Here is a 15,990-nt window from a genome sequence, read left to right on the forward strand (position 1 = left end):
TCTTTTACTGTGCTGATTAACATGTTCTTCCCTCTTCTGAGATTTTATTCATTTCTTTTGCCCATGTTTGTACTAGGTCTTTTTAAAAAAAAATTTATTTCTTACTGATTTTGTTATACAATTGGATCTATCTATACTTTCTGGACTCTAGACTCTTAGTCTAACCGCACCATCACATTGTTTTAATTACTGTAACTTTGTACAGCTTCTGTAAAAACAAACTTTTATTGCTATAGGGCATACATAAGTATAGAAAGAAAGTACACAGATCATGAGAGTACAGCTAGATGAATTTTCTCAATATAACCATATGCAGGTCAGGAAATAGAACATTACTGGCACCCTAGAGAGTTCCCTTGAGTCCTCTCCCAGTGACTAACCTCTTCCTTCTTAAAGATACCTACTGGCCAGACTTTAACATCTTAGACTAGTTTTGCCTATTTTTTGAACCTTATATAAATGGAACTATATTATGTGTGTATTTTTTGTGTCTCACCTCTTCCTCTCAATTTTGTTTGCGAGATTCATCCATATTGTTGTATGTAATTGTAGTTTTTTGTTCATTCCCTTCCAATAGCAAAATAATAGAGTTCTAGTTGCTCCTTGTCCTTTCTCGTCCACCCATTTAATTTTAGACATTTTGGTGAATGTTTAGTGGTTTTAATTTGAATTCCCCTAATGAGAAATGATGTTAAGCCCCTTTTAATATACTTACTGGCCATTTGGATGTCTTTTGTGAGGTGGCTTGTCAAGTCTTTTGTCCATTTTTATATTGGGTCTTTTTCATACTCATTTGTAGGAGTTTATTATATATCCCAGATACCAGGACTTGCAGGTTATATTTTGCAAATATCTTCTGGTTTTCCCAGCCCTATAAGTCTATTCAAAGTTCTGCTGGATTTCTTGACTTATCAATTGCCCTTTTTCCATTGGCAGTTATCTCCAGGGGAAAAGAGGCATCAAATGTTAGACTCCATTTTCTAGGCTTCCCTTCATTCCACAGTCTTGGCCTCCCAGGTTCTTGCTGCCTTTTGTAGTGCTTCTTGTCTTCAAACAGATGTTTTTAATATTATGTTCAGTTTTTAAAGTTTTCGTAGGGAGGGTTGGTGTGAAACCGTCTAGTCAGTCATTGAGGGACACAGAAGTAGGCCAGGTTCTCCTGCCTTGTACTTCTTCAAGGAACTTCTTGCTGGTTTGCTCCTCCATAAAACTTTAGTATCTTTTTTTAAAGTTATATAGATAACACACATGCAACCTGTTGGGATTTTGATGGGAAATGCATTGAATTTGTAAACCAATTTGAAGGGAACTACTAGCATTTTGTTATTAAGTTTCTTAACCATGAACATTGTGGTATCCATTCATTTAGGTCTTTTACAGTCTCTTTCAATAAAGTTTTATAATTTTCTTCAACTAAACTTTTACAAGTATTTTGTTAGATTTATTTCTAGGTACCTTATTTTTGTGTCAAATCATTAATGGTATCTTTTAAAATTATATTTTCTACCTTGCTGGTGTATAGAAGTACAATTCGACTTCGTATAACAACCTTGCTATCCTTCTAATTGTGATAAATTGTGTATAGAATTCTTAGGATTTTCTGTGTGGACAGATCTATCTGTGAATAATGACCTCTTTGTTTCCTCCTTTCCAATTCTTATGCTTTTTTTTTCTTTCTTTTTCTTGTCTTAATGTGCTGGCTAGGATCTCCAGTACAATGTTGAATAGAAGCGGTGATGGGGGCATCCTGATCTTGTTCCTGATTTTAAAGGGAATGCTATCAGAGTTTCACAGTTAAGTATGCTGCTTGCTGTAGGTTTATTGTAGATAATCTTTTCAGGTTAAGGGTGTTCCTTTCTTATTAGCTTTTTAATTAAAAAGAAAAAGAATGGATGTTGAAGTTTATCAAAAGCTTTTTCTGCATCTTTTGAAAGGATCATATGTTTTTCTTCTGTAACCTGTTAACATGATGAAATACATTGATTGATTTTCTAAAATTTAAACCAACCTTGTGTTCCAAGTGTAAAGCCAGCCCTGGTCTGTCCCTTTTTTCCATTATTGGACTCAGTTTGAATATAGTTAATGTAGGATTTTTGTTTCTAATAATGAGTAATATTGACCTATAATTTAAAAGATATATATACTTTTCCTCTTTCTTCTGGAGGAGTTTATGTAAGATTAGAATAATTTGTTTCTTGAGTGTTTGGTAGAGCTCCCTTGTAGAATTGTTACTGTTTTCTTTGTGGGACACATCTTAATTACTGATTGAATTGCTTTGGTTATACGATTGCTCATATTTTCAATTTTCAAACTGGTTTTGGTAGGTTATACTTTTATAGAAAGTTGTCCATTTCATTCACGTTCTTGAATTTATGGCATTAAATTGTTAGTCTCTTATTTTGTAGTTACTGTACTTTTTATCTTTTTTAAAAAATGCTACCCTTTTCTTGATGAGTTTTAAAAGCTAAAAGTGCCAATTTTAAAAAGCTTTTCAAAGACTCAAATTTTTGTCCTTTTTATGCTCTTTAATGTATCCTCCCCCTACTTAATTTCTGCTTTCTTTTATACTTCCTTTGGGTTTATTTCTATTCCTTTTCTAATTTCTTAAGTTGGACACCTTGCTTATTAACTTTCAGCACTTTGACAGGCGTAAATGATCATGAATTTCTATGTATTTGCTTTCCCTGCATCACACAAGGGATGAATTCTTTAATTTATGAGTTACTTAAAAGTTTTATTTCCAAACATATGGGTGATCCTTTAGTTAATTTGGTTATTGGTTTGTAATTGTGTTGTGGTTAGGCAGCATGATCTGTATGATACAGTCCTTTGAAATCTGTTGCGACTGTGGTCAGTTTTTTGTATTTGAAGAGAATGTGTATTTTCTATTTGTTGGTGCACAGTTTTATATATGTCCAGTAGTTAAGCTTGTTAATTCTGTTGTTCAAATCTTATATCTTTGTTTTTATAGAGAGCTGGTGTATGTTAGTCTTTTACTAGAATTATTTTTTCAGTTTCCTTGTAGTTTCTTTCAATTTTTAAAATACATTTTAAAATTGTTATTAGTACATGAAAATGTAAATTTATCATATATTGCTGTTGAATTGAAACTTTTACTCTGTGTAGTGACTCCTTATGTCTAGTAATGCTTTTTGTATTACATACTACTGCTTGATATTAACATACCTATTATTATTATTAATTTTTTTGGTCAGCTAGTTTTGCCTGATTTTTAAAATTCCCCCTTCCCCTACATTTTTGTGTTCTTTTATTTTAATCTCTTGTGACTGTCATGCTATTGAATTAAAAAATTAATCTGTAATAGTGTTGGTCTTTGTAATTTTAAATTAAACTTTTTATTAAAATAATTGTCAATTCACTGACAGTTTTAAGAAGTAATACAGAGACATCTGTGTACTCTTTACCCAGTTTCCCCCATTGGTAATGTCTTGCAAAACTGTAGTACAATATCACAACCAGGGTATTGATACTGACACAATATACAGACCATTTCCATTACCACAAGGATCCCTTATATTATTATTTTTATAGCCACACCCATTTCCTTTCCATCCCCTTAATCTCTGGGACCCACTCATTTGTTCTTCATTTCTATGATTTTGTCTTTTTAAGAATGTTATATAAATGGGCTCATATAGTTTGTCACCTTTTGGGTTCAGTTTTTTTCACTCAGCATAATTCTCTAGAAATTCATCCATGTTGTTAAATGTATTGGTAGGTCATCCTTTTTTACTGCGAGTAGTAGTCCATGGTATGGATTTGTTTAACCGTATACCTGTTGAAAGACATCTGAGTTGTTTACAGTTTTTGGCTATTATGAATAAAAGTGCTATGAAGATTTGTGCATAGGGTTTTGTTTTTTTTTTTTGACATAAGTTTTCATTTCTCTGGGATAAATGCCAGGAGTGCAGTTGCTGAGTTGTATGATTATTGTGCATATAGTTTTTTTTTTTTTAATAAGTATTTTAATTAATTAATTAATTTATTTTATTTTTGGCTGTGTTGGGTCTTCATTTCTGTGAGAGGGCTTTCTCTAGTTGTGGCAAGTGGGGGCCACTCTTCATCGCGGTGCGCGGGCCTCTCACTGTCGCGGCCTCTCTTGTTGCGGAGCACAGGCTCCAGACGCGCAGGCTCAGTAATTGTGGCTCACGGGCCTAGCTGCTCCGCGGCATGTGGGATCTTCCCAGACCAGGGCTCGAACCCGTGTCCCCTGCACCGGCAGGCAGATTCTCAACCACTGCGCCACCAGGGAAGCCCCTGCATATAGTTTTTTAAGAACTTGCCAAACTGTTTTCCAGAGTGGCTGTACCATTTTACACCCCTACCAGCAATGTATGGAGTGATCCAGTTTTTCTGCATCCTTGCCAGCATTTGGTGTTACCACTGTTTTTGATTTTAGCCATTCTGGTATGTACCTAGTGATATCTTAGTGAGGTTTTAATTTGCATTCCCCTAATGGCTAAAGATACTGAACATATTTTCATTTGCTTATTTTTCATCTGTGTATCCCCATTGATGAAATGTCGCTTCATGTCTTTTGTCCTTTTTTCTAATTGGATTGTTTTTTTCCTGTTGAGTTTTGAGAGTTCTAGATATATTCTAGATACTAGCCCTTTGTTGGATTGTCTTTTCATCCTTTTAGCAGAGTCTTGCAAGGGCACAAGTTTTTAATTTTGGTGAAATTCAGTATATTATTGTTATGCCTTTTGTGAATCTTGCTCTGAGTGTCAAGTATACAAACTCTATGCTTAGCCCTAGATCTTGAATATTTTCTTCTGTGTTTTTTTCCCTAAGTTTTACAGCTTTATTCTAACATTTAAGCGTGTGATCCATTTGGAGTTATTATTATTATTTTTTATAAATTTATTTTATTATTTATTTATTTATTTTTGGCTGCATTGGGTCCCCGTTGCTGTGCGTGGGCTTTCTCCAGTTACAGCGAGTGGGGGCCACTCCTCGTCGCGGTGCGCAGGCCTCTCGTTGCAGTGGTTTCACTTGTTGCAGAGCACAGGCTCCAGGCGCACGGGCTTCAGTAGTTGTGGCACGTGGGCTCATTAGTTGTGGCTCGTGGACTCTAGAGCGCAGGCTCAGTAGTTGTGGCGCACGGGCCCAGTTGCTCCACAGCATGTGGGATCCTCCTGGATCAGGGCTCGAACCCGTGTCCCCTGCATTGGCAGGCGGACTCCCAAACACTGCGCCACCAGGAAAGTCCTGGAGTTATTTTTTATATAAAATGTGAGACTTAGGTGGAAATTCATTTTTTGGTCTATGGATGTGCAGTTGCTCCAGCACCATTTGTTGAAAGGCTGTCTTTTCTTCCTTAAGTTACTTTTGCACCTTCACCAAAAACTATTTGGGTGTATTTGTGTAGGTCTATTTCTGGGTTCTCTGTTGTGTTCCACTGACCTTTATGTCTATCCCTCTACTAATACTACATACAGTCTTAATTACTGAGCTAAGTTGTGAAATAGGATAGACAGATTCCTCTCTCTCTATGCTTTTTCAAAATGGTTTTAGCTCTTCTAGTTCCTTTATCTTTCCATGTAAATTTTAGAATAATCTCATCTATATCCATAAAAGTCTTGGTGAGATTTGGGTAGGAATTGTGTTAAATCTGTGTATCAATGTAGGGAAAATTGATATTGTTACTTTGTTGAGTCTTCCAATCCACAGAAAATCCATTTATTTAGATCTTTTTAGGCTTCTTTCATTAGTGTTTGTAGTTTTCAGCAAACAAGTCCTGTATATGTTTTGTTATATTTTTAAACATATGTATTTTCATTTTCCTAGGAGTGATTATAAATAGTATTGTGTTTTTAACTTGTTTTCACATGTTCTTTTTAGTATATAGAGATGTGATTGGTACTTGTGTGTTGGTTTTTTATCCTGCTACCTTGCTGAACTCAGTTATTTTGTTCTAGTAGTTGTTTTGCAGATTCCTTGGGATCTGCAAATACAGGCGGTTTTATTTTTTTCTTTTCAACACCTATGTCTTTTCTTTTTGTTGTCTTATTCCACTAGCTAGAACTTCCAGCACATCCTTGCCTCATTCCCAATCTTAGGGGGAAGTATTCATTCTTTCACCATTAAGTATGTTAACTCTAGATTTTTTTGTAGGTGCTTTCTGTCAAGTTCAGGAGGTTCTCCTCTATTCCTATTTTTCTGAGAATTTTTATCATGACTGGGCATTGAATTTGCCAAATGCTTTTTTTTTCATTGCTGTGTATATAAAAGATTATGTATATATAATCATGTGATTTTCTTTTTTAGTTGTTAATATGGTGTACTTCATTGATTTCAAACATTGACCCAACCTTGTATCCCTGGAATAAACACTTCACTTGGTCTTGGTGTTAATTCTTTTTATATATTGCTGAATTCTATTTGCTAATACTTTAAGTATTTTAGCATCTGTGTTTGTGAAGCATGTTGGTTTGTAGTTTTATTTTTTGAACTGTCTTTGTTTGGTTTTGGTATCAGGATAATACTAGCGTCATAAAATGAATTTGGAAGTCTTCTCTCATATTCTATTTTCCAGAAGAAATTATGTAGAATTGGTGTTAATTCTTATTTAAATGTTGCGTAGAATTCTCCAATAAAATGATCTGGGTGTGTGGTAATTTCTTTTTTTTTTGGAGTTTTAAAATTAAGAATTAAATTTCCTGAATAGCTAGAGGGGGTATTCAAATTATCAGTTTCATATTGAGTAAGTTTTGGTGGTTTGTGTCTTTCAAGGAATCGATCCATTTCAACCAAGTTGCCAAATTCATGTGTGGAGAGTTGTTCTTAGTATTCCCATATTATCTTTTTTTTTTTTTAATAGATTTATTTATTTATTTTTGGCTGCGTTGGCTCTTTGTTGCTGTGCGCGGGCTTTCTCTAGTTGTGGCGAGCGGGGGCTTCTCTTTGTTGCTGAGCACGGGCTCTAGGTGTGTGGGCTTCAGTAGTTGTGGTTCACGGGCTCTAGAGCACAGGCTCAGCAGTTGTGGCCCACTGGCTTAGTTGCTCTGTGGCATGTGGGATCTTCCTGGACCAGGGATCAAACCCGTGTCCCCTGCACTGGCAGGCGGATTCTTAACCACTGCGCCACCAGGGAAGCCCACCCCATATTATCTTTTTGATGCTGTGGTTTCTGTAATGATATCCCCTAATCTTGCTATTTTAATTGGGAAGTTTATTTCATTATTTTTTGTTGGGATTACTGATATATTTGCATTTATTTGTACCCCTTCATTTTGAGCATCTTGCTTTTGCTGGGTTTTGTCTCCCTATCTGTTTTCTTGCTGTCTTTTGGGTTGTTCATTTTCCTTCCCTCTTTTTCATGTTTTCCCCATTTTACTAGTTGTGAAATTAGTACTTTTTTTTTTTTCTTTCTCACAGACTCTTGAAGTTTTCTTGAATTTTCTCTTGAAACTTTATCATATGTATGTAAATCTAAAATTACTTTCTTTTCCTTTGTTGCCTGTAGAATACTTTAAACTGCTTACCACTCTTCATGCATGCCATTTTGCCCAGCACTTTTGTTCTATCTTTTCTTAGCCTCACGAATTTGATATTATAATTTTATCCAGTTAATTATCTCCCTCCCCAGGTTTGTCATTTTCTTTGCTTATCATTCTGCTATCTTAATACTTATTCCTTTAGATTACTCTGGTTCAGCAGTGATGGGCTTTTACTTTCCCTTCAATGTGTTAGGTATGCTTTCCTCCTCAGGATTTTTGCACCTGCTGTGTCCTGTGCCTTGGAATGCTCTTCCTCTGATATCCATTGGGTGCTTTATTACTTTTTCAGTTACTTACTCAGTTACCTTCTCAGGGAGCTCTACTTTCTTTAAAATTGCAAATCCTCTACCTCTTCATTTCATTTCCTTTTCCTCCTTTATTTTTGTCCATTGTGTTCATCACCACATGTCATATTATGTATTTTATTTAATTCTTTGTTGTAAGTTTGATCTGTCAAAATTTACTGGAATTTTATTATATTTATAACTTAAGTTGGGGAGAATTGACATCTTTTCAGCATTTACTACTTTAGTAACATAATATATTCCTTAATTTATTCAAGGTTTTTTAAAAAATGTACTATCAGGTTTTTTTTAATGTAGGTTTTGCAAATTTTTAAAATTTATACCTTTGCATTTCATACCCTTATGTTACCTAGATTCATTTTAAAAAATACTGTTTTCCCTGATAAGTCATTTGAAAACCTATTTGATGTACAGAGAGTTCAAAAAATTTTGTTGACTGATTATTATTGGGTCTGATTTTTCAGTGGATTTTCTTTCATTTCCAATATAAAAAGTTCTATCATTTGTAAATTGTTAATGTTACTTTTAAGTTTTTTACTGTCTAGGTTCTTTGGAATTCTCTTAAATGACAAAATATAATGTGTATTTTATAGGTCTTAATGATCCAGTGTTTCATCTTTAAGTATATTTGTTATTGATTTCTGATAGGTATCCTTTATCATGTTAAGAGTTTCTTTCTATTCCTGTTTATTGAGAGGCTTTGTCAGGAATGGATATTATCAAATGCTTTTCTAGCATTTATCCACATAATCATATGGCTTTTTTGTGAACCAATAAATCTTTTTGTATTGTTTTCATTCTTTATCAATTTTCAGAATACTAATGAGTTGGTTTCCCAATATTTTCAAAGAAGATCAGTGAGTTGTTTTTTTGAGTATCATTATGTGCAAATGATATTTAATATATTTGATGTGTTTGAATCTGATGCAGTTATTAGTCTTTTTGCTGCTCAAATTGGCTTGTCTTGGGCTACTGGGTTGTTTTCTGTGTCCTTCTGACAAGATTCCAGTAGTCTTTGATAATTTCTTTGCTCTCTGAATAGGATGTTGTAGGCTTATCTTGTGCATTTTCTACCCCAGACTTGCCAGTTTCCTCAAGGAGCCTGGGTTCTTTTTGTGGGAAATGGTATTTAGACCACAGTCTTTTTATCCTAGCTTTAAACAAACTGACATTTTTTTGTTTAATTAAATCTAAAATACTTTCAGATTAATAGTAAAGTTGGGAAGATAGTACAGTGCCATATACCCCACAGCCAGTTTCCCATTCAAGCAAACTTTTTACTATGGAAACATTCTAACTTACAAAGGTAGAGAATTCCCCATGTACCCAATACCCAACAGTTATCACCTCTGGTCTTTTTTCATGTATGTCCTCACCTACTCCCCACAAATGATTTTAGAGGAAATTCCATATATTTTATATAAGTTTTATTCATAAATATTTCAGTATGTGACTATAAGGACAGACATCATCTTAACCAAGGAATTTACTAAATTTATGTTAAACCATTTTTATTTTCATAGATTAAACTTTATTTGGGTACTTTGAGGGCTTATGTGTCTGTACTCATAGGAAACATTGATGTGTTACAGAAGGACTCATTATCATCTATCTTGGGAAATGAGAAAGAATAGGTGGTATACTAGGCGTTTCATCAGGCTTTTGCCTAAACTTTTGGTTGGATGAGTGGATTCCCCTGCTGAAGTTTGAAAAACAATAATTTGCATATTTTAAAAACTTGTGTTTTGTGTTCAACCATTTTTTCCATGTTTGTCTTCTATCCTGTATTTGATTTTTCTGACTCTTATGCTCTTGAACAGTTTAAGGAACAGAATTCCATCTTTTCCTTGAAGAGTTAGTAGAATTTATTTACTAAGCTATCTTGTCTGGACAGATACTTTTGGAAGTGGAGGAGGACAAAGATAATATACCTCTTCTTGAATCAGATTGAGTAATTTATATTTTTCTAGGAAATAACTTACGTCTGTATCTTTAAGTTATTAGAATATAACAGCATGTGCTGTTCTCTTTGTTTAAAGAAATTTGCTTAGTATTTGTGGTCTTTATGTTTCTTTTCTCATTCTCAGGACCATATTCATTTTCTTCCCCTTTTTTTGGCCTGACTTTACAGGCTTCTTGCATTTTGCTTTCTAAGTCATGTTTTCTTGCTTTTATCTTTTAATTCTTCACTCTTTTTGAGGGTGTGTGTTTGTTGTTACTTTTTTGCTTCTCGAATTGACTACTCAATTTATTTTAAATCTTGTATAAAATGGAAGCATTTAGGGAGATGGTCTGCCAAGCTTAGGCTTATTTTATAGGTTTTTAAAATGTGTTTTTTTAATTGTTTCTTTTAATAGATGATTTTCAATTTTGATTTTTTTAGCTGAGTAGTTATTTTTATCAGTGCGTTGTGAGGAAGAGATCCACGTCCAGTATCTCAAGTAAAAAGGGATTTAATTATAGGGACTACATGATTTCACAGGAGTACAGGGCCAGGAACTGGGGCCTCCTGTGACTTCTGGAATCGCAGTATCTTTCTAACTGGCCACATAGTTTTTCTTATGGCATCATCTCAAACATGCCTTTGATGTATTGAATATGTACCTGATTTTTTTTTAATCCATTCTTATAAGTGAAGGTGTAGATTGTTTTAATATTGTAGTTGGGATAGGCGATATTAATAATGTGATTTGTCAGTTTCTGTCAGCAGCTCCTCTCCCTTCCCCATATTATACATCATAGCAGATGGAGGATTTACAAAGCTGTATTGTTCTTTACCATGACTTTTTTTTTAATAGATCTTTATTGGAGTATAATTGCTTCACAGTATAAATACTGTGTTAGTTTCTGTTGTGCACCAAAGTGAGTCAGCCACATGCATACATATGTCTCCATATCCCCTCCCTCTTGAGCCTCCCTCCCACCCTCCCTATCCCACCCCTCTAGGTTATCACAAAGCATCAAGCTGATCTCCCTGTGCTATGCTGCTGCTTCCCACTAGCTAATTACTTTGCATTCAGTAGTGTATATATGTCGATGCTACTCTCACTTCGCCCCAGCTTCCCCCTCCCACCCTGTGTCTTCAAGTCCATTCTCTATGTTTACATCTTTCTTCCTGCCCTGGAACTAGGTTCATCAGTACCTTTTTTTTTTTTTTTTTTAAGATTCCATATACATGCGTTAGCTGACCCACTAGAGCTTCCCCAAATTCTGTGCTATTTTTGACAATTTTATAGCATCTTCAAGTGGCCTTCACTCCTATATGTAATGTTTCAGTTATATAAAGTCCCAGCTTTAAAATTTTTTAATAATTTTGTGTTATTTAAATTTGACAAAGAAAAAGATTGATTTAAATTTCTAGTCTTTTTTTAGCTTTTCTTTAGAAATCAGATTGCTTATGTATCTTTTTAAATATCAGTCATGCCAACATAGTTCTCTGTAGTTCATGAATTTCCTTAAAGTCAGTCAGCAGACATTTACTGAGAAATTTCTCTGTATAGAGCACATAGCAATTGTAACTGAAGTATTAGAGGGCAGACTTTGGGAGGCAGCAGGATGAATTGGATAAAATCCACTTGAAAAAAATTAGACTAGAAATGTAGACATCAGAGATTGGTGGAAAGTAACAGCTGAAATCCATTCTTGGTAGTATTCATAGCAGGCTCACCTTACCTGGTGGCTGCTGAAATTGGTTGAAGACAGAGTTTAAAAAAAAAAAAAAAAAAAATCATCACTTTAAGAAGTGGGTTCCAGCAGAGTTTGCCAAGAAAAACATATTCATAGAATTTGACTTAGTAATCTCCTTAGAGAATATCTTAATAGTGAATGCTAAATAAAGGAGAGGTTTTTTTGTTGTTGTTGTTGTTTTAAAATAGAAATTGATGACCAGAAAGATAATGTGACTTTGCCAAGGTCCTAAGTCTTGATGCCAGGACTTGACCTTCAACTAGTGATTGCTGGTGTGAAGTTTTCCACAGGATACCATTGACTCTCAACACCATCGACTCTCAACACCATCATCTTTGAGCAAGTGCCTGGCAATACTTTATTTTGGCAACATTTTGCAGTGCAAAGACTGTCCTGTCTCCTGTTGTTTCCTTTGCCCTTCCCCAAACCGGGGGATTTCTGTTTTGCTTCAGAATCCTGTGATTCTGCATTCATAGTTGTAAGCCTTTCTCTCTTTCTTCCTTTTCATTTGTATGTTTACAATAGCTATTAGACCAATTACTTTAGCATTCTTTGCCAAATAAAGTTACCATTGGAAATAAGTATTATGAGACCTCCCAGAAATTCCTTTTTGAGAGTCAGCTTTAGGGTGCCTTGTACTCTATTTTGTCATTTCTGTAAAACAAGTTTCCTTAAAGTGAAGAATACCTGAAAATAAGTGTAAGGAGAGAATCAGTGTATTCTGAGTTAGTTTGATTTCTTTAGAAAGAATCACAGCCTGATTGTTGTTAGCGTTCTCCATGATTTAGTGTTATTTATGCTACTGTAATATAGGCAGATTTCAATTGAAGTATTTTTTTAGGATTGAGGACTTTGGGAAAGATGCATTGCATTTCTTGCTTGGGAGGGAACTTCCAAAAGCTATCACAGTCCTTATTATGCATGAAACCTTGACTGTTACTGGTGTGCCATGAGACAGGCCAAAAATTTTCTTGTTTTCCATCTTTGTTGTTCATAGCATAAGGGGTAAGATAAATAAAATCTTCCTTTTACACCTGGGGGAAATGAAGCGAGGTAAAGTATAATGATCATGGTATTTGTGATATGTGTTGCTATTAGAGTATGATTTAGAGCCGTACTGTCCAGTGTGGTAGCTGCTAGCCACACGTGGCTCCCTAAGCACTTGAAGTGGTGTTAGTCCGAATTGAGATGTGCTCCAAGTGTGAAATACACACTGGATATTGAAGACCTAGTATGAAAAAAGATCTCATTGACACTTAAAAAAAGGACTATTTTTAAATCACAAAAACTGATTTCATCTTGAAATGATACTTTTGATATATTGGGTTAAATAAAGCATATTATCAAAATTAATTTAAATTTTATTTTAATGTGGCTACTAGAAAATTTAGGATTATATATGTGGTTCCTATTTCTATTGGACAGCACTGATCAAGAGTATAAAATGGTTGCTAGGATTATAATTTAGTATTCTCTGACTTGTACAATATGAAATTTGGAGACATAGTATATGAAGTAGAATTATGATGCAGCGTGTACATGCAGATTACTTTGATATATTTAAATTTGTTTGCATTTTGGAAAACTAGCAAGTATTGCCAACAATTATTTTAAAAACCAGAGTTATAGCAATTGCTCCTGGGCTGTCAATGAGACTGAGAAGTGCAGAACGCAGGAATTATGAATCACTGCCAGCTGTTGGTATGGCCACTGCATACTCACCAGGTTGAGAAGGAATCCCAGGCGGCTGTAGAGTGTGCAGCACTGAGGAGGAGGGCTGGGGAGAGTTTCCTTAAGGTCGGTTTCTGAGAGGGCTTTTGCTCAGCTCAAGGTCTTACCCCTCTTTCTGGCCAGATGGTGCATGTGTGGTGCGGATAAATCTGACCCAAGTGTGGTTTACCTCTGCGTTCAGAATTGGCTGAAAATGACTTAAGTAGGTGGGTTTATGAGGCAGTTAAGTGGTTAGAATTTACTAGGTTTTGTTGAATTAAATAGAAGGTTCCTGTGAAACGGGAAGTACTTATAATTTTCATTTTACACCCAAGAACAAGTAGGTAGAGTGGCAAGGAGGGTATCTTGCCTTTTAAGATTTATGACCACTCATATCCTTCCTCTTCAAAGCTATTTTTCACATTGGATACTTAGCTGGGAATTTCAGTCATTTTAGAAGTTTGACTGCTAAATAAGATGTATGTGGTTTTTAGCTTTAATATTTAAAAATATTCTTATTTTCTTATGTTGTGTGTTCCTTAATATTTGAGCTGGGGTGAAAAAATTCATTGGATTTTGTATTACAGTTCTGTCTTGATTTTGTAGATTTCTTGCTTAACCTCAGAAATTTTACAGGTACGTTGTTGCAGAAACCTAAATTTTTTTGGTTAATTGCTGATAATACTGTAACAGACATTCCATTGTGTATTGGTAGGGCTTAGTTTTGAAGAGGAACATTTTCATTGGTTTAGATTTCGTAGTGATAAAGCAAATATGGGTTTACACTTGGGCATAATCAGATAATGAAGTGGTTAGCAGAAACCAATAGACTATAGATTACCAAAATTGAGTACAACAAAGCATAATTAACACTATAACTTGACTGTAATTGGTGGGGGAGGGGTGGTGGCTATAGAAACAGTAACAATTCTAAGTGATATGTGAAAATGCTGGTTACTAGCACATGCCAGTTGATAGAATGCTGGGAAAATCAGGTTTTACAGTATATTTTAGATAGGATTTTTATATGCTTGAGGGTGACTGTTGGCTTATATCCCTTTTTTTTCCTTTCCTTTTAGAATATGGTTTCTAGTTTTAGGGTTTCTGAACTACAAGTGTTACTAGGCTTTGCCGGAAGGAATAAAAGTGGACGCAAGCATGACCTCCTGATGAGGGCGCTGCATTTACTGAAGAGCGGCTGCAGCCCTGCGGTTCAGATTAAAATCCGAGAATTGTATAGACGCCGATACCCACGGACTCTTGAAGGCCTTTCTGATTTATCCACAATCAAATCATCGGTTTTCAGTTTGGATGGTAACTCCTCACCTGTAGAGCCTGACTTGGCTGTGGCTGGAATCCACTCGTTGCCTTCCACTTCGGTTACACCTCACTCGCCGTCCTCTCCTGTTGGTTCTGTGCTGCTTCAAGATACTAAACCCACGTTTGAGATGCAGCAGCCGTCTCCCCCAATCCCTCCTGTTCATCCTGATGTGCAGTTAAAAAACTTACCCTTTTATGATGTCCTTGATGTTCTCATCAAGCCCACGAGTTTAGGTAAGTGTTAGAGAAATCTGTTTCTTCTGGACAAGAGAGTAAGTAAAGCAAGAGGCCTTCAACTGTTAATGATTTGCTGTTAATATTATAAAACTGAGGCATTAAAATACCAAATGTTTAAATGTACAAATAAAAAGAAATATTGGCAACCATGACAGAAATCTAGTATAAAACTCTTCACTAGTCAATCAAACTTTCTTCTTGTAGCTTAGAACTCACATTGCTTCTGTGTGTACACGAAAGGGCACAAATCTTATTTGTTGCTGTGGTTCCACCTTTTGATGCTTTTGGTATTTTTACAAAGAGACTTAGTTTTTGTTTAACATAGCTTTTTAAACTGTTTTCCTAAGGAATAAATCTTTTGTACTTAATTTTTTCCTAACGTGGCAGAGTTTGACACACGTTATTTAGCTTTTTGTTTAATAACCATTGACTGCTCAGAAAATGTAATAAATTTTATATTAATAAACGTTGATACATGTGACTTTAACAAATTTATACCTAGGTTCATGACTTCTATGCTGTAATGGCATAATTTCTTACTGGCTAATGAAATTATTTACAGAGGTATTTGAATTTATTGATAAAATAAATTGTTTGGGAAATAGCATTTCATAGTTAGTCCGGGAGGTCATTTTCCTTTCCATCCTAAGAAGAACCCTTTTTGTGTCAAGTCATTTGAAAACTCTCTTAAATATATCAATGTGCTTTTTTAGTTTTGTATAGGACTATACTTGTATATCTTGGTTGAACTAGAAGGAAATTTTGAGGGACAGGGCTGGTTAATGGGGTCAGTATGGCCTGATGGTGGCAGGCCAAGGTGGCTATGCTTTTCCCAGGCCCTCTCTCCTTGCTTTGTTTTTGTTTAACAAAACTGAGCCAGGGAGGTAGAGTAATGCATTTTATCCCTTCATTACATTCATTCTGAAATAAGGATTCTGTGTTTGTTCGCATTTGTGCAAAGTCCTTTGAGTAGAATTATTGCATCAAAGAGTAAGGACTCTTGATAACATATTACTAAATTAGTTTCCAGAATAGCTGTGCCAGTTTAAATTCCACAAAGTGAGAGAATGTCTCTCGTTGCACTTTTTACTTCCTGCCTTTATTGATCTTTGCAATTTCGGTAGGTGAAAACTTGTATCTTGTTTAGATTTTTCATTTTTAAAATTAATAACAGGAACAAACATTTAAAATGTTTATTACCCAGCTGT

General features: G+C 35.0%; 1 protein-coding gene across 7 annotated transcripts in view; it reads left to right on the plus strand.

The window, feature by feature from the left end:
• Positions 1–15,990, plus strand: part of PIAS2 (protein inhibitor of activated STAT 2) — a 94,211-nt gene that overhangs the window by 10,868 nt on the left and 67,353 nt on the right. For 6 of the 7 annotated variants that reach the window (XR_452464.2, XR_003621962.2, XM_007197202.2 and 3 more), the window contains exon 2: positions 14,305–14,779. Coding sequence is in view for 5 of the 7 variants with exons in the window: in XM_007197202.2 (XP_007197264.1) it covers positions 14,305–14,779 (475 nt within the window). In the remaining 2 variants the exon portion in view is untranslated. Of the gene's footprint in view, positions 1–1,704; positions 1,794–14,304; positions 14,780–15,990 lie in introns of all 7 variants that reach the window. The other variant, XM_007197204.2, reaches the window with a different exon arrangement.

The sequence above is a fragment of the Balaenoptera acutorostrata genome, chromosome 13, assembly GCF_949987535.1.
Source record: "Balaenoptera acutorostrata chromosome 13, mBalAcu1.1, whole genome shotgun sequence".
Classification (NCBI taxonomy): domain Eukaryota; kingdom Metazoa; phylum Chordata; class Mammalia; order Artiodactyla; family Balaenopteridae; genus Balaenoptera; species Balaenoptera acutorostrata.